The sequence below is a fragment of the Oryctolagus cuniculus genome, chromosome 4, assembly GCF_964237555.1.
Source record: "Oryctolagus cuniculus chromosome 4, mOryCun1.1, whole genome shotgun sequence".
Lineage (NCBI taxonomy): Eukaryota > Metazoa > Chordata > Mammalia > Lagomorpha > Leporidae > Oryctolagus > Oryctolagus cuniculus.
In genome coordinates, this window is record NC_091435.1 from 152083330 (window position 1) to 152102142 (window position 18813).

Here is an 18813-nt window from a genome sequence, read left to right on the forward strand (position 1 = left end):
AGACAGCCTAAAGGGAAGGCTCTGCGCTCGGTGAGACCACACGCCGCTGTGCAAACCTCCAGACCCGCGGGCCGAGAGCAAGCTGCTTCCATTACCACTCCAAACTCAACGTCTCCGTTTATTTTTCCTACACCATGGGAGTGCTGAAGAATCACTACATTAGAAAGTGAAGCTCCTAACTCATAGAGGTTGCTGTTGGGAAGGTAAACGGTATAACCACTGTGGAAAACAGCCAGGCAGAAGCTGGGTTGCAGTGTAGCAGGTTAAGCTGCTGGCATAGCAGGTAATGCCACCTCCTGCCATGCTAGCATCCCATATGCGCACCCATTTGAGACCCGGCTACTCCACTTCCGATCCAGCTCCTGGTTAATGGCCTGGGAAAGCAGTGGAAGATGGTCCAGGTGCTTGGGCCCCTGCTACCCACTTGGTTTCAGCATAGCCCAGCCCTGGCCATTGCAGCCATTTGGGGAGTGAACCACCAGATGGAAGACTTTCTCTCCCCCCACCTTCTGTTGCTCAGCTCTCAAATAAATAAATCTCTAAAGACACTTTTCCATACAAGTCTGTTTCCCAAATATTCACAGCAATTTTTTCACAACAGCCCCGAAGTGGAAAAAGCCCATATGTTCAAATGCAGAGTAATTAAACAGGTGCGACACATCTGAACAACAGACTATCACCTAGAAACACACGGGAAGGCGCTCTTCAGCCATACACAGCACGGGTGAACCACAAAAGCACCAGGCTGAGTTAAAGAAGCCACGCAGCAAAGAACAGCTACCTAGCGTGTGGTTCCACTTCTGTCTGATTTCTAAAAGAAGCAAAACTCACCTGCAGCTGGCCGGGGCGAGGGGGGGCCCCCAAGGGAACTCTCCAGGGTGCTGGAAGAGGTCAGGATCGAGTTTGGAGATGTTTCTACAGACGTCTGCGCTGATCCACTCTCATCAAACCACAGTCTGAACAAGGGTACATTTCACTGTGTGTGCGTTACACAAACATCATTGAGACACCGCTTAGCAGGACCAACAGGCTGGCAGGAGTTCTCTGCCGTGTGCAGGGACACACCCTGCAGGAAGACGGTTCAAATGCCGGCTTCCAATCCCACCCACTCACTGCCCGTCCAGGCAGTTTCCCCATCTGAACACACAGGCAGAGAGAATAATCCCTTCCCTCGACCAGGCAGGGCTGCTGTGGGCCCAGGGAAGATCAGACCACCTGACACGTGGTCCTCGAGCCATCCGCCCAGGTCCCCAGCAACCCGCCTATATCTCAACCCCGCCCACTCTGGTCCCCACCGCCCGTGGCTGAGGCCACCTTCACCCTGCCGGACAACTGCGGTGGCTTCCACATGGCTCCCCCACCCCCGCCAGTCTGGTTCCTTCCTCCCTTCTTCATTCTAAATCCAGAAAGGTCTTTCCAGAGTGCACACGTGATCCTGTCGCCCACCCTTAGAGACCACACTGCACACACGGCAAGCTGCAGGCAGCTCAGCTGGGTGGAGTGTGGTCTCAGGGGAGAACTGGGTGGGGGTGGGGGGCCAGATGACAAAAAGTCAGACCTGAAGCCGTGGTCCTTCACACAGGCTGGAAAGATGACCTTCTGCCACCCATTTTTTTGCCTGGCTAACTCCAAATCCACCTGTGGCTCTCCAACATTCTTTGGCACACACCCCTCCATCAAGACTGGGGGCAGCCATCACTCCCTGCGTCACCACCCCTCCAGCCTCGGGCACTGACTGATCATCCGTCAAGAGATGTCGAAGCGACCCAGGGCGGCAGATTGGACCAGTGCTGTGGACTGAGTCGTGTCTCCCCCAGGGTGACTGTTTGCAGGGAGGAAGTAATTCAGGTCCCATCAGGTCTCAGGCTGGGGCACTACCCTGAGGGACGAGTGTCCCCACAAACTCTCACACAAGCTCTCCTGCTTTCCCGACCCGGCCCCTGACCCGACACCACGTGAGGACCCAGCAACAAGGACCAGGAGGAGAGCCCTCCCCAGAACCGGGCCGTGCTGGCTCCGGATTTCCAGGTGGGAGACTTCGTCCCTTCAGCACTGTGAGAGAAGGCGTGTCTGCTGGTCACCATGCCCAGTCTGTGGTATTTCATTACAGCAGCCTGAGCAGGACTAGGGCAACCCAGGACGCCTCCCGAGCCGCTCACCTGTATGTATGTACGTCCTCGGGCTGCAGCGTCTGGCCCAAGTCAGTATTTCTGGAATCAACAAAGCATCCCCCTACGTTTGCTATGAGCCCAGAGCAAACACTCCTGATAACAGTACATTATCCTGAATCCGATGCCAGCTGGGACCTGGAACTGAGTCAGAACCCCCCCCCCCCGGGGCTGTGGGAGTTCTGTGTGGTCCAGGAAGGAGCCACACGTGGCTGCTGAGCACTGGAAAAGTGACACAGCAATAAAGGAACGGAACCCTTTTTATTTTAGTTGATGACGTTATCTAACAGGCATGGGTTCGTGGCTCCTGCGATGGACGGGTAGGACCAGATTGTTCAAGCAGAGTGCAAGCCCTGGGCACCAGCCTCACGGCGCCAACAGTGCCCAGCACTGAACACGCACACGCAGGCAGCTTCAGGTGCTGTCAGAGCAGCCTGGCGCACAGAAACTGGCAAAATGCACACATAAAAGGGATAATGAGGCCCTATTTTGCAGAAACTATGATGCTTTATGGACCCCTGTCTGGGACAAAAACCACCAAAGGGCAGGTTCATCCCTCGGGGACCAGACTTAATTGAAAATTTAAGACCCGATCAAATCACCCAGAACTGAGAGTTCTGGCAGCTTAAGTCCCTCACTGTGAGGTTCCTGCCGCTCTCTGCCTCTGCCAGCCTGACAAGTGAGGCTGTATGTTCCAACAGCCTCCAGGAGGGCACCAAGCTTCGGGCACGGGACGCACGAAACACTGCTGACTCTGATTCTGATTTGTTGAGAAGTACCTTCGGTCACCTTCCTGCCCTCATCACCAGGCAGGCATGGGCCGACAACTCTCCTCTGATGGTATTTGCTTACAAGTCAGATAAGCATCTTCTCCAGGAGAAATAAGCATATTTAAGGGGCCTGCATTGTGGCGCAGGGGGTTAAGCCGCGGCTGGAATGCTAGCACCCCATATGAACATCAGTTCAAGTCCAATCCCTGCTGATGCACCTAGGAAGACAGTGCAGGATGGCCCAAGAGCTCGGCCCCCTGCCACTCAGTTCTGGCTCCTGGTTTCAGCTTGGCACAGTCCCAGCCATTGCAGCCTTTGGGGGGTAAACCAGTGGATAGAAAATCTCTCTCTCTCCCTCTGCCTTTCATAAATAAATAAATCCTTTTATTTTAAAGATTTTTTAAAGATTTATTTATTTGTTTGAAAGGCAGAGTTAAGACAGAGATCTTCCATCTGCTGGTTCACTCCCCAGATGGCTCCAACAGCCAACGCTAGGCCAGGCTGACGCCAGGAGCTTCACGTGGGTCTCCCATATGAGTGTAGAGACCCAAACCCTGGGCCATTTTCCACTGCTTTTTCCGGGCCATTAGCAGGGAGTTGGGCCAGAAATGGAGCAGCCAGGACACAAATCAGTTAAGGCAAGCACCGCCTTAACCCACGGCACCGTAACACTGGTCCCTGTTCGGTTTCTATGAAGAAAGCATCAAGAGACACAGACTATTAAGGATGTTAAACAATTTTACCCCAACAATTTATGTGTGATGTGCATGTTTCTTCTAAAACACAAACTCAGGAGACTGATATATAAAGAAAAAAAATCTTTGAATAGTTCCATATACACTTAGGAAACTAAATTCATTTCTTTAATTCCTCCCTGAGAGATAAATGAAGGCCTTAATGCTTTCACTGGTGAATTCTGCTAAACATTTAAAGAAAATACAGCACAATAATACATCTTTCAGAAAATACAGACAGATCCACTGGTTTCCAATTCAGTTTAAAACACCAACATGGGCCGGCGCCGCGGCTCACTAGGCTAATCCTCCGCCTTGCAGCGCCGGCACACCAGGTTCTAGTCCCGGTCGGGGCGTCAGATTCTCTCCCGGTTGCCCCTCTTCCCGGCCAGCTCTGCTGTGGCCAGGGAGGGCAGTGGAGGATGGCCCAAGTGCTTGGGCCCTGCACCCCATGGGAGACCAGGAGAAGCACCTGGCTCCTGCCATCAGATCAGTGCGGTGCGCCGGCTGCAGCAGCCATTGGAGGGTGAACCAACGACAAAGGAAGACCTTTCTCTGTCTCTCTCTCTCACTGTCCACTCTGCCTGTCAAAAAAATAAAATAAAAATAAATAAATAAACAAGTGCCCAGGATAGAGTCCTTCCTCTGTCCAGTCCAGCTTCCTCTACTGCACACCCTGGGAGGCAGCATATGGTGGCTCAAGTACCTGGGTCCCCGCCACCCACAGAGCAGAACTTGGCCTGGCCCCAAATGCTGAACCCCAGTGGACAGAAAGATCTCTCTTTCTCTCTCCCCTTTCAAGTGAATAAAAATAAATAATAATTCATGAGACTCTAATCACAATTAATACAGGTTGAGCAAATGCTGTAACTACACAGCAAATCAAATCCAGAAAAATTCAAAGCTCTAGATTTTTCCCCTCTCTCTTTCGGTATCTGCTTTTTACCACTGAGATTCGCACTTCTATTCATTTCATCATGACCTTCAGCAAAGGACTCACTTAAGCATTTCTTAAAGGGCCAGCCTGCTGGAGGCGAATTCCTTTAGTTTCCGCTTGCCATGATGAGTCATTGGTCCTCCTTCATCTCCGAAGGGCAGCTGGGCTGGGTGTTGGGTATTCCTGGCTGGCAATGCTCCCCTTTGAGGACTTGGGATACTTCACCCCATTCTCTCTTGGACTGTAAGGTTTCTGCCGCGAAAGCTGCCGATAATCTCACGGGAATTCCCTAATAAGCATTATTGCTCTTCTTGGGGTGTTTTTAGAACTCTCTGTCTTGTATTTTGACAGTTGAACTGTAATACATCTCAGATATCATCTTTCTCAGCCAAATTAGGGCTCCTCTGGGCTTCCAGGACCTAGATGTCTGTATCTTCCCCACAACTTGCAAAGTTCTGGCAAGTATCTCACTGAATAGGTTTTCTATGCCTTTTCCCTACTCCATGTCTTCTGGAAAACCCATAACATGATGTTTGTTCATTTAATGGTGTCCTATATGTCCCAAAGGTTCTCTTCATTCTTTTTTAAAAATTTGCAATCTATTTTATTTATTGAACAAACAAAGAGAGAGAGAAAGAGAGAGAGTTCTCTTAACCACGTTTACTCTCCAAATGCCCATTCACCCAGGGCTTGGCCAGGACAAAGCCAAGAGCCAATCCAAGTATCCCACGTGAGTGGCAGGGACCCAATACTTGAGCCATCGCCACTGAAGGAATCCAACCCAGGCTCTGCTCCACGGATGCACGTGTCCCTGCACTGTCTCACAACGAGGAAAACACCAACTGCAGGCTGCTTCATTCTTTTTAAATTTTCCCTTCCTTTTAAAAATCTGATTGGATTATCTCAAAAGAACTGTCTCCAAGCTCAGAAACTCTTTCTCAATTCTGCTATTCAGGTTCTCAACTGTTTTCATTTTCTTCATTGAGTTCTTTAGCTCCAATATTTCTGATTGGTTCCTTCTCATGCTCTCTCTCTCTCTGCTGAAGTTCTCATTCATGTCATGAATTATCTTCTTAATTTTGCTGAATTCTCTGCTTGTATTCTCTAATGTCTCATTAAGCCCCTTGGACAGCATCATCTTCCAGTTTGTTGATTTCCAGCTCTCTGGGATCTGTCATCACAGAGTTGCTACGTTCCTTTTGAAGCATCAGGTCACTCTGTTTTTCTTATACATCTTTGTCCTAATACTGACTTTTGTGCACCTTGTGGGTGAGTTGCTCTACCAATTGTATAGAGTGGCTTTCGTAGTAAGACATTCTACTAGGATATGTCCTGAGTGCTGCTTAGATTTGGTTCCATATGGATGCTTTAACATAGCGTCCACATAGCTTCTGTAGCTGGAAGAAACAGTAGTATTGTCTGAGTGTCTCAGTGGCCTGGGCTGTGGGTGTTGCAGGATAACACTGACAGCTGGGATGCAGCTGTCTCGGGCAGGTGTGCTGACCACTGTGCTGTGGGCACAGGTTAGAGGTGCTCGTCATTTCCACCAGTCCCACAAAGGCAAGGCCACACCTGTGGACACCAGAGAGTATAGCAGTGTGGCTGGGGGCATGGAAGGGTGCCGTGTCAGCACCTGAGGACCACAAGGGCTGGGCCACCACACAGTGCCCAGATGGGCCACCTGCCAGTGTCCACGGGCTGCACAGGCAATTTCACAGGGAACCAAACTGCTCAAGGGGTCTGCCTGGCCGCTTCCTGGGCAAGACTGTGCGTGGCTGGGGCCAAACATCACTTCTCCAGCCTCAGTGTGCTGAGCTCCTGAGAACGGGATGCTCACCTGCTTCTAGGCACCAGAGGGGGATGGCTGGGTCACCCTACTGCTTCCTGAGGGTCTTAGCAGGTCAACCCCCTTAGGAACAGCTGCTCAGCTCTTTACTGGGTCACAGGTGGGTGAAGAAGTCGCCTGTTTATTTCTCTGGGCTTTGGCGGGGGGGGGGGGGGGAGAACCAGGATACTCGGGAGTGGTTGTCCAATTGCTCCCCAGGACTGAGGGTGCGAGGATGGGCTGTTGGGGTGTTTCTAGGGCAGCAGGTGGTGGACAGAGCCACCTGTCTTCTGGGCACCTCTGAGGTTGAGCCTCAGGATTCTTCCCAGGGCAGGGGTTCCTGGCTGCTTCCCAGCACCCCAGGTGGGCAGAGTCTTGGGATGAGGCTGTGTGGCAAGAGCCCGGCCAGCAGGAGGAGGGCACACAGGGGCTGGGCTCTGGGCGCAGCAGTGTGGTGACCCGGCAGCTCCCCAGACTGGGCTCAGGACCTGCGAGGGCCACGGGGTTGTCCAGTGGTAAACATCTCACGGCCATGGCCGAGTGGGGACTGCCGAGGGCTGTCCTCACAAAGTTCCTCTTGGCTGAGGGGCACCTGGAGGGCCCACGGCGGATGCTGCCTGCTTAACTCCCTTTTCCACAGGTCTTCGTGCGTCTCCCTGCTCTGTGACACCTGGTCCTGTGCCCACTCCCCAGTCAATGGAGTCTTCCTGAGGGTGGGGGAGTCCAGTGGGGGCAGCCTGGCCACCGGGCTACCCAGCTTCCGGGGGCTCAGGCTGTGGGCACGGGCTCGGGGGCAGAGGCTCCGGGGCTCTGCTCAGCACTGGGTTTTACATACCAGGTCTAGCCCCAGGCATGGTCACAAGGCCTGGACTGAATTCCCTCTCCTTTTCCCACACAGGAGGTTATCTCTCTCCACCTGTGCTGACTGGAGCTGGGATCCGGCTGATGTTGCAACTCTTTCCTTCCTGCCTTCTTCGAGGCTTTTTTCCTTATTAATAAACGAAATCCAGGCGCTGTGGTCTCTCACCTGGCTTCTGCAGCCCCCATGAAGTGTACTGGTGCACAAACAGCCGCTAAAATCGGTATCTCGGGGCCGGAGCTGTGGCGGCGTAGCAGGTAAAGCTGCCACCTGCAGTGCCTGCATGCCATCCCATATGGGCGCCGGTTCGAGGCTGGGCTACTCCACTTCTAATCCAGCTCTCTGCTGTGACATCAGAAAGCAGCAGAAGATAGCCCAAGTCCTTGGGTCCCTGCACCTGTGTGGGAGACCTGGAAGAAGCTCCTGGCTCCTGGCTTTGGATGGGCCCAGCTCCAGCCATTGCGGCCATCTAGGGAGTGAACCAGCAGAAAGAAGATCTCTCTCTCCCTCTCTCTCTCTCTCTCTCTTTCTCTCTGCACCTATCTCTACAACGCTGCCTTTCAAACAAATAAATAAATATTCTTTAAAAAAATCGGTATCTCTGCGGGGAGGTGATGGCTGCTGGATCTTACTCAGTTGCCAACTCGCTCTGCCTGCCGGAGGGGAATATTTTTATGCCCTATATACAACAGCACAGCTTGTCTAAGAAGGATGTCCTGACTGGTGCCAATACCTATTTGTCCAGCATCGTGCAGTTTATAAGACACAAGAGCGGCCGGCACCGCGGCTCACTAGGCTAATCCTCCACCTGTGGCGCCGGCACACTGGGTTCTATTCCCGGTCAGGGCGCCGGATTCTGTCCCTGTTGCCCCTCTTCCAGGCCAGCTCTCTGCTGTGGCCCGGGAGTGCAGTGGGGGATGGCCCAAGTCCTTGGGCCCTGCACCCACATGGGAGACCAGGAGAAGCACCTGGCTCCTGGCTTCGGATCAGCGCGGTGTGCCGGCCGCAGCGCGCCGGCCGCAGCGGCCATTGGAGGGTGAACCAACGGCAAAGGAAGACCTTTCTCTCTGTCTCTCTCTCTCACTGTCCACTCTGCCTGTCAAAAAAAAAAAAAAAAAAAAGACACAAGAGCACTGACACCCAAGACTCCTGGCTCCTCGCTCCCCAGCGCTGCGTCTTATGCCAAGTTAGTAGACTGAGCAAATGTCTCCTCATCTACACGAAGAACTCACCGGGCTACTGCAAGGTAAGGTGACGCCACAGAGAGGTGAATACACACAGCAGCAGGACTAGTAACAGCCCCAAATGGGAAATGACCCAAATGTCCACCAGCAGATGAGTGGAAAAACCAGCTGCGGCATTTCTACACAGTGGGATACAACTGTGCAATATGATGGGGACGAACGCACCACAGTGACACCAAAGGAATCGCAAAATGTGAATGAACACAGCCAGACCAGAGAGAGGCCACGCTACGTGACTGCATCTATAAACAACTCTAGAAAAGTAAGTTCAGAGACAGGAAGCAGATCAGTGGCCATGCGTGGATGGGGGCTGGAGAAGAGACGGCCTGAAGCAAGGGGCCTGAGGAAGCTTTGAGGAATAGAATTGCTGTCTCTTTCTTTAAAAAAAATTATCATTTATTTATTTTCATTCTACTTGAGAGGCGGACAGAGAGAGCAAGGAGGGGGAGAGATCGTCCACCTGCTGGTTCACTCGCCAGATGCCCACAACAGCCAGGGCTGGGCCAGACCAAAGCCAGGAGCCCGAACTCAAGCTGAGTCTCCCACAGGGGTGGCAGGGGGCGCGAGTAGTTGAGCCACCATCCCCTGCCTTCTCAGGGTGCGTATTAGCTAGGAGCTGAGTAGGAGTTAGGGCCAGGACTTGAACCAAGCACTCTGATGTGGGATACGGGCACCCCAAGCAGTGGCCTAACTGCTGTGCCCAACCGCTGTCTGCCCTGAGCCTTGTTGTGGCAATGGTCTCGTGGATTTGAACACGTTAAACAGGGTGCTTGATATAGGATACTTCAACTGTACTTCAACTATGCTAGGAAAAAAATAAAAACGAGGTCAGGAGACGATGTCCCATCACAGAAACTGGCACTCAGCTAATGTCAGCTGCATTCTGGAGCAAGAAACAAGGGTCACACTGGAACCACCGGGGACAACTCAAGAGGCCGCCCGGGAGACGCACGGGCAGACGTGACACCTGCTTCCAGGTGTCCCAGGACCCCACTGCTTAGGACAGCTCTTCCCGGCTAGAAGGCGTGAGCAAGGAAGACAAGCAGCAAGAGGGACACGACTCAGAGTCTGCCCTGAAGGAAGCACACAGAGGTCCGACATATGGCAGAATACAAGTGCCACAAGGCTGGGATAGACGAACCACAGGCGTGCAGAAGGGAGGAGTTCTGACGGGATCACAGTCCAGGGGCGTGGGGGCCCAGCAGGAGTGAGGTGGGGTCTGTGCTAAAGCAAAGCAGCTGGAGGGAAGGGCCTGGGGGCAGCAGGCGATGCCACGGCCACGGCCCCCCGGTCCTCCAGGGCACAGAGGGCGAGGCCGGGGAGGCCAAGGCCAAGCAGCAGAAAGCCCTGAGCGCCTGCTCCACATCTCCAGGAGTCGCTCTGCACAAACAGGTCCTATCTAGAGGGCAGCAGTGTGGCCATTTATCAAGAGCCGTGACGTCCACATCCCTCAAGTCAGCAATTCCTGAGGAAATGATCAGAAATGTGCCCGGAGATTTATGTACAACACTGCTTATCGCAACATTATTTACAACAGCCTACAGCCCGAAATAACTTAAATGTTCAATAAGAGGAGACCGCTAAATAAATAAATTACGGCCCACCGAGTGATTAAATCACTCACAGCCACTAAATCACGCTTCTAGAACATACAGACGACGGGGCACAGGGCACAGTCTACCGAGTCACAAGAAAAGCAGGTACAAAAATACGTGCGGGCTATTCGCTCAATGATCACTTCCTGATGATCTATTAAGTGCCAGGCACAGTCCGGGCAGTGGGGGTCCAAAAGAGAATCAAACACGATGCTTATACTTACGGAAAGAGATTCTGCCTTTTAATGGAGGAAGGCAGACAGCAAAGATAAAGCGGGGGGGTGGGGTGGGGGGGGGATAAAAAACAACAGTGAGCAAAATACCCGGCCCCTTATGCAGGAAGAAGTGCGATGGAGAACATCAAGAAAGGAAAGAGATGGGGGCCTGGTGGGGAGGCCGAAACTGAATGCATGGACAGAGAAAGCCGCAGAAAGAAAGGAATTCGGAAAACCAGCCACGGCGCTCTCTGCATGGGACTTTCAGGCAGAAGAGGAGGCCTGGGGGCCCAGGCAACCGCAAGGCTGAAGCCGCAGAACACAAAAGACAAATGGCAGGAGAGTGAGGCACGGCAGGAGAGTGAGGCACAACAGGGAGGCTGGAACCACTCAGGCTGCCGTGGGGGCACCGAGGGCTCTGAGCAGAAGCAGTACAGGGTGGGAGTCCGGAGGCCGGCAGCGAGTCTCCCCAAGGCTGTCCTAGCTCCTCCTAATGGGCAGGAGGAGAATCCCAGGAAAGAAGGAACAGTGCAGGGGAAGCCGTGTGGGGACGCTGCCCCAGAGCGCAGGAGAAAACAGGAGGTGCAGGGGGCCAAGCAGGGCGAGCGTGTGTTCCCAGAGGCCCAGTCGCCTTTCCCAGGCCTAAGAGAAACACAATCCCGACACAGAAGAGGAAGAAGGATCACCCGACAGTCGGCATTCAGCGCCTGTCCCCATCCTTGTCCCAGGATGTCCCTTTGTCACCCTCCAATGCCCAGCACCCTCGATCTCGCCACATTCGCTGTGTCAGAAGCATGTCAGACAAGGTGGCACTTGGTTTGGGGGACAGAAAGGAAGCTGTGGGCGAAGAGGAGGCGTGGTCACAGACGCCAAAGGCGCGCAGCCTGGGTGTCTGAGAGCATGCTGGGAATATGAGTCACGCTGGGCACAACAGGAAGCCCCCGATGGGGAAGCCGCCAGGCCTCGCTGTGGGGCCCTGCTGGGCTCAGGCATGCTTCTAATCGGGAGACACAGGGGACCCTGCAGAGACGCCCAGCTGCCCGCCTTTCTCAGGGCGGAGAAGCAGGGGCATCCTCAGTATGGGGACCGTGGCTGCAAGATTAACAGGAGGAGGAGGAGGGGAGAAAGACAAGAAAGATGAAAATGACAGGGAGGAGGTGGAAGACGGAGACACCGGCAGCCCCTACTGTGTGCAGCCATTCCAGCAGCCCTACTATGTGCCAGCTTCACAGACACTCCCCCTTCTCATCTTCACGACCGCCCTAGGAGGCGGGCTCTCACGTGCTCACTTCACAGATGCGAGCATGAGCTGAGCGGCTCAGTAACGCACGCAGTTACTCCAACGCACAGCCAGGACTCGACCCACGAGCACAGGGGCTGTCCCCGCTCATTCTGCTCCTGTCCACAGAAGCTGAAAATAGACCCCAAAGCCCTGGGGAAAAGCGCTTACGAGGTCTCGGTGACACGGTCCCCACTTTGCATCCCCAACGCCCTGGGGCCCTGCACAGCTTGCCCAGCTTAGGGTTACCACTTCCTGCGCTCTTCTCTCTGGGGGCGTGAGTCCTCTCTCCCACCAGACATGAAGCTCCAGGCAGCCAGGCAGGCACTTGGCTGCACACGGTTAGCATTTCAGCAAATGCTCTGGGCGCTCCGTGGACACCCCCTTTTGCCAGGCACCCCAGGGCCATTCCCTGTGCCCTCAGACCTTGGGCACTGGGTGTGGTGGATGACCAGGACTTCCTCTGGCTCAGGAGGGCAAGGCCCGACAGATGAGCCCTTGCGAAGGGCAGTGGACAATGAGCAGGTGCTGGTGGGCAGCAGGTGAATACGAGGAGATAAGGAAAAACCTTCCTTTTCCCGCCGGGCTTGCTGTGAGCAGTGTGCACACTCGCCGGCCTGTGGGCCCGATTCAGCTCAGCCAGGCAGACACCCTGGCTTAGATGTGGTTTTATTGGTTATAATTCATTTGTTCATTTTGAATTGATATGTGCTACTTGGACATGTGTATGGGGTGCAGAATGACAATTCAATGCACGTGGACACTGTGTCATGGGCAGAGCAGGTGGCTGGTGTCTCCACCTCCTCAAGCATCTATCATTTCTAGGACCTGGGGACCTTCGAACCCCCTCTTTCCCTATCACTTGAATCTGCGGCTCCCCTGTAACAAGGGAGCTGTCCCTTCAGAGCCTGGGCCTTCGCGAGCATCTACTTCACACAAGCCCACCCTTCCCAGCTGCTCCCAGCCCCCCCCCCCCCCGCCCACCCACCTGCCCTCCTGTCCCCGGGAGCCCGCACTCACCGGCGCTGAGCGTGGTGAACTCCAGGAAGCGGTACTCATAGGCCACGTCGATCTTGGTCTCCACCTGCGGCCTCTTCAAGGTCGAGTAGATGTTCCCAGGCCGCTTCTCGTCCCGTTTCTCCAACTTGTTCAGTCCGCAGCCCATCGCGACAGCTGCCGGCCAAGGGGAAGCAGAGAGGGGGTGATGTTGATTTCTGAGATTCCGCTTCTGACCACCGCGGTAGGGAAGGCCCACAGAGCGCAGGTGACGTGGCTCCACGCTCGGCACCCATGCTGGCCTGGGACGACCCCGTCACCAGCACCCCCACCGTGGCGCTTACCTGATGCCCAAAGGCTGCCTGTTTTGTATCCTTTGTCCCCATCGGAGGCAAACAACACCCAAGAGCACCTCCACCCCACTGTATTCTGTACCCGCGATTTAAAGGGATCTCAGGGGCCAGCATTGTGGTGTAGCCAGTTAAGCCACAGCCTGCCACACCAGCATTCCATACGGGCATCACTAAGTCCTGGCTGCTCCACTTCCAATCCAGCTCCCTGCTAATGGCCTGGGAAAGCAGCAAAAGACGACCCAAGTGCTCGGGCCCCTGCCACCCACGTGGGAGACCTGAATGAAGCTCCTGGCTCCTGACTTTGGCCTGGCTGTTGCAGCCATTTGGGAAGTGAACCAGTGGATGGAGGACCTCCCTCTCTCTCTCTCTCTCTCTGTAACTCTGCCTTTCAAATAAATAAATGATTTTTGTTTTTTTGCAAAAAAAAAAGTCTCAAAGGCGCTCCAGGCCTGAGGGTGTCAGCCGGTGGGCAAGGAAGGAGCGGATTCCCCGCGGTGGGGCTGCGAATGAAGCTGTTGTCACATTCGCAAACTCTACAGAGGCCGTGCAACAGTAATTGCTCACAGACGGCAACGTCCACGCACAGCCCTCCGCTGCAGACCACGGCGGCGTCTTTACGGGCCTGGTGGAGGAGTCCCCCTTCTCTCCTCGTTCGGCCCCAACAGCAGGAAATAATAGGCTGCTGCCGCGTCCTTAGTCATTTCAGACCGAAATGAAAACTGACTGCACGCTAATGGCAGGGCCGGAGAAATTGGAAGCAGAAATGCTTGTGCATTAGAGCAAAGCTCTGCGGCTTCAGTGTGGAAAGAAAACGCGGAAATCGGAAAACAACACGGGCTGGGCGTCCAGCCCTGCTGAGCAAGCACTGGAGAAGGTTCTCTGTTTACTTGGGCAGTGCGATGTTCGTGCAAGGCAGAGGTCTCCTTCTGCATCCCCAAGGTCACCACCACCACCACCCCCTCCTCGGGGTACCAGCCCTGCCATCGGAACACGGTTCAGAAAAATCTTAACTGGCCAAGAATATCACACACAGAAACGCGGCGACCGCTTCCTTTCAGAAATAAGGACTTCCTTTGGCTCGATCCACTCTCGAGGTTCCCAGCTTCCTAAGGTGACCTGGCCGGCTCCAGAAAAAACAAAGGGAACCTTGAAAAAGCAACAGGGGCATGGGGCAGGGGAGGGAGAGGGCTGGGGAGGGGATGGGCGGTACAGCCGCAGCCAGGCTACGCTTCTCAATAATTAAAAGCCGAGACTGAAAGAACGGAGAGGAACAGGAAGGCTTACTTAGGCCTTCATAAGGGAACATGAGTGTCCAAAGGGTCAGGGCAGACATGATTGATGTGCAAGCTGCACGGCCTGATTACTTGGTGCTGCAGACAGAAGAGCTGATATGCACAGAGGCTCCGCAGAGAACGGCTGAGAGGCAGGCAGACTGGCTGGGACAGAGCAGAAGAGAAACGGATGGCGAGGCTGGGACCAGGGAAGCTGGGGACAGGAGCACCGTGACGGCCACCACAACAGGTGCACAGACAGCCCAACAGCCCCCCACACACACACTTGGCCCCGACTCGTCACTGCATGTCCGCCATGGGCAGAGCATCAGCAGGGACGGTCGTCCAGTGCGGTCTCGGCTCTGCCTTGCGGGAGCTGCACCTGCTGCAGAGGTGGGACCTGCATACCACCACCCAAGGCAGGCACGCGGCGGGGGGGGGGGGGGGGGGGGCCTGCAGAGGGCATCCGAGGCAGGCTTTGCTGCCCGCGTTGGGACGTGTGAGTGTGTGAACAGCTACAGAGAGCCCAACAAGAGGAGAGGCACAGGGGCATGAAAGGCAAGTGCAGGCAGCTTCTGTCCATGGCTGGACAGGGGGCAAGAGGCGAAGGGAGGGGTCAGAGAGCCGGGTGCTCGAGAATCAGACCATGGCGGCCCCCTGCCCCGCCTCCCGAGCCCATCCCTGCCACTACTTGCTGGTCGGAGCAAGGACGGGACTCAGGTCCCCACTCAGCCTGGAGATCCACCTTTCCCACTGCACGTGGCAGAGCTGCACCTGCAGGGACCACGGAAGTAAAGGAGCCATTTAACACCCAGAGGGCTTGTCTGGTCGCATACACGAAGACGGCTCCAACAGGACACGTGCGTGCTAACCACGGAGGGAGACCCTGATAGAGCGCACTGCAAGAAGATTAGAAACTCCTGTTCCTCAAAACACACTACATGTAGCACGAAATCTGCCGCGTGCCTATCCGAGCCGGCTCTCCCAGAAGCGGGAAGTCCAGCTCCTGTGGCGTAAACACCGTCCTCCAGGCAAGGTTTCAAGCCATCGGGGTGATTTCTGTCAGTGAAGACTGAGCTGGGGTAGAGCTGCCAGCGCCAGCTCTCGTGAGCCAGCGTGCGTGTGCACGGCCCCTGCACACCGTAGCAGTCGCTCCACAAGGCACGTGCAGTCACAATCAATCAAAGAACTCCTACCAGTCCATGAGGAAGAGACAGACCAGCTGACAGCCAACCGGGGACAGGCCTGGGCAAGCACTCCGCAAGCCGGGATACACGAAGGCTCTCAGGAAAAGCAGCTCAACTTCACCTCGCGTGGGGAACACCAGGACGACCACCACGAGATGCTAACACACACAGGCCAGAACAGCTTAAAAAAAAAAAAAAAACTGGCAATCCTAAGTGTCAGCAAGGTGTGAACCAGATGAAATCCCCCCGCACCACTGGTGAAAGTGTAAACTGGTTTACAACCACTTAGGAAAACTGGCAGAGGTAGCGAAGGGGAACGCACATCCCTCCTGCGACCCAGAAATCCCTCTCCTCGGTAAATATCACCAGAAATGTGCTCATACAGGCATCCGACACTTATGACAGGGGCGGGTGCTGTGGTACAGCAAGTTAAAGCCTTGGCCTGCAGCGCTGGCATCCCATATGGGTGCCGGTTCGAGTCTTGGCTGCTCCTCTTCCAATCCAGCTCCCTGCTAATGTGCCTGGGAAAGCAGCAGAGGATGGCTCAAGTACTTAGGCCCCAGCACCCATGTAGGGGTCAAGGAAGAAACTCCTGCCTCCTGGCTTTTGGATCAGCTCAGCTCTGGCCATTACAGCAATTTGGGGACTGAACCAGCAGTTGGAAGACCTCTCCGTCTCTACCTCTCTCCATAACTCTATCTTTCAAATAAAAAATAGTCACACACAAGTTATACAGCAAGAAAATACAGAAACTACGATCTCACAGAGCAACGGGAACAAACGTCAAAATAAAAAGGAGGGCCAGTGCCGTGGCTCATTTGGTTAATCCTCCACCGCCGGCATCCCATATGGGCACCAGGTTCTAGTCCCGGTCGCTCCTCTTCCAGTCCAGCTCTCTGCTGTGGCCCAGGAAGGCAGTGGAGGATGGCCCAGGTCCTTGGGCCCTGCACCTGCAGGGTGCAGGGAGACCAGGAGGAAGCACCTGGCTCCTGGCCTCGGATCAGCGCAGCGCCGGCCATAGAGGCCATTTAGGGGGTGAACCAACTGAAGGAAGACCTTTCTCTCTCTCTCTCTCACTGTCTGTAACTCTGCCTGTCAAATAAATAAAAAAATAAAAATAAAAAAAGAGGAATGAAGGAGTGGGAGAGGGGTAGGCAGAGACAACAGAATCCATCCTGACTCCCCTCACATACAGCTCCAAAACAGGCAGCGCTCATGTCCAGTGTTGTGTGGGCGAACAGTGGCCACGTAGGAGCATTAGGGCTCCTGGGTTCCAGTCCTGCCATTTCTTATCTGGAAACAGGTTACACACCCGTGTGCTCTGTCTGCGACAACTCACTGATCCACTAAGTCATCTGCTTCTTCATCTATGGACTTTCCCTTTTCAGAAAAGTTCAAAAGTAAAACAAAACAAAAGCTACCCTACAGGTGTACTGAAACACCTCTAGCAGTGATGCTAAGCTGGAATAAGGGAAAACACAAAATCCTCCATACAGCAGCCATCAAGTCTTCTGAATGGAAACAACAGAACGCGTGTGGTGTGTGCGTGCATCTGAGGCCAGTTTATCCTGCAAAGTCACTTGTGCTCTGGCTCCGCTTGTAATCTGGCTTCCTGCTAATGCACACCCTGGGAGGCAGCAGGTGATGGCTCAAGTACTTGGGTCCCCGCCAACCACATGGGAGACCTGAAGGAAGTTCCCAGCTCCTGGCTTCAACCTGGCCCAGCCTCAACTCTTTTTTTTTTTTTTTTAATTATTTATCTATTTGAAAGGCAGAGTTACAGAGAGGCAGAGGCAACTAGCGAGAGGTCTTCCATTTGCTGGTTCACTCCTCAAATGGCCACAATGGCTGGTGTTCCACAACAGCTGGAGCTGTGCCAATCCGAATCCAGGAGCTTCTTCCGGGTCCCCCACGTGGGTGCAGGAGCCCAAGCACTCGGGCCATCTTCCACTGCCTTCCCAGGCCACAGCAGAGAGCTGGATTGAAAGTGGAGCAGCCAGGACCCAAAATGGTGCCCACATGGGATGCTGGCACTGCAGGCGGCAGCTTTACCAGCTATGCCACAGTGCTGGCCCCCCAGCCCCAACTACTGCAGGTAGTTGGGAAATGAACCAGCAGATGGAAGACCTTTCTGTCATTCTGCCTTTCAAATAAATACAATTAAAATAAACATTAAAATTTATTTATTTGAGAGGCAGAGTGACAGAAAAACCAAGAGCCTTCATCTGTTGGATATTTTTTTTTAATATTTATTTTAATTTTTTTTATTTGACAGGTAGAGTTATAGACAGTGAAAGAGAGAGAGAGAGAGAAAGGTCTTCTTTCCATTGGTTCACTCCCCAAATGGGCACTACAGCTGGATCCAAAACCAGGAGCCAGGTGCTTCCTCCTGGTCTCACATGCAGGTGCAGGGGCCCAAGGACTTGGGCCATCCTCCAGTGCCCTCCTGGGCCACAGCAGAGAGCTGGACTGGAAGAGGAGCAACCAGGACTAGAACCTGGCGCCCATATGGGATGCTGGCACCACAGGCGGAGGATTAACCAAGTGAGCCAAGGCGCCAGCCCCTAAAGATTTTATTTATTTGAGAGGCAGTTACAGACAGTGAGAGGGAGATACAGAGAAAAAGGTCTTCCATCCATTGGCTCACTCCCCAAATGGCCACAAAGGCCAGAGCTGGGCCGACCAGGAGCCAAGAGCCAGGAGCTTCTTCTGGGTCTCCCACACGGGTACAAGGGCCCAAGCACTTGGGCAGACTTCTATTGCTTTCCAAGGCCACAGCAGAGAGCTGGAGCAGAAGAGGAGCAGCTGAGACACAAACCGGTGCTCATATCGGATGCTGGTACCGCACACAGAGTCTTAACCAACTGTGCCACAACGCCTTCCCCTCTGCTGGTTTATTTCCTCAAATGCCTACAATGGCCAGGGCATTAAATCCGGGCATTCAGAAATTCAATCCGGGTCTCCCATGTAGGCTGCGGCACCCAAGTAGATGAGCCATCGCCTGCCTCCCAGGAGGTACATAAGCAGAAAGCTAGAATTGGGAACAAAGACAAGACTCAAACCCGGGCACTCCAAAATGCAGTGAGCATCCAAGAGGCATCCTAGCTGGGAGGCTGAAATTCTCTGATGACCCCACTTCTATTGAGAAGTCGGGTCTACATCTCTCCCCCTGAATTTGGTCTCTGCCTGTTTAAGCAGCAGAATGTGACAGAAGGACACAGCACCGAATCCTGGAGCCACGCCCTGAGAAGCTGGGAACATCTCCTTCCTCACTCTTGGAGATGCCTGCTCTTGGAATTCAGCCACCATGCCACGAGGGAGTGCAAGCAGCTCAAAGAGAGGCCCCGGTGGGGAGGAACTGACGGCCAGCACCAGTCTGC

The 18813-nt window shown here is 54.2% G+C and overlaps 1 protein-coding gene across 2 annotated transcripts in view; it reads right to left on the reverse strand.

Annotated features, from left to right (window-relative positions):
* The window catches only part of RFTN1 (raftlin, lipid raft linker 1), a 233501-nt gene that overhangs the window by 194925 nt on the left and 19763 nt on the right, over positions 1 to 18813 (reverse strand). For both annotated transcript variants that reach the window (XM_002716182.5, XM_051818491.2), the window contains exon 2: positions 12647 to 12799. In XM_002716182.5, the coding sequence (XP_002716228.1) occupies positions 12647 to 12791 (145 nt within the window). In that variant the 5' untranslated portion in view covers positions 12792 to 12799. The remainder of the gene's footprint in view (positions 1 to 12646; positions 12800 to 18813) is intronic.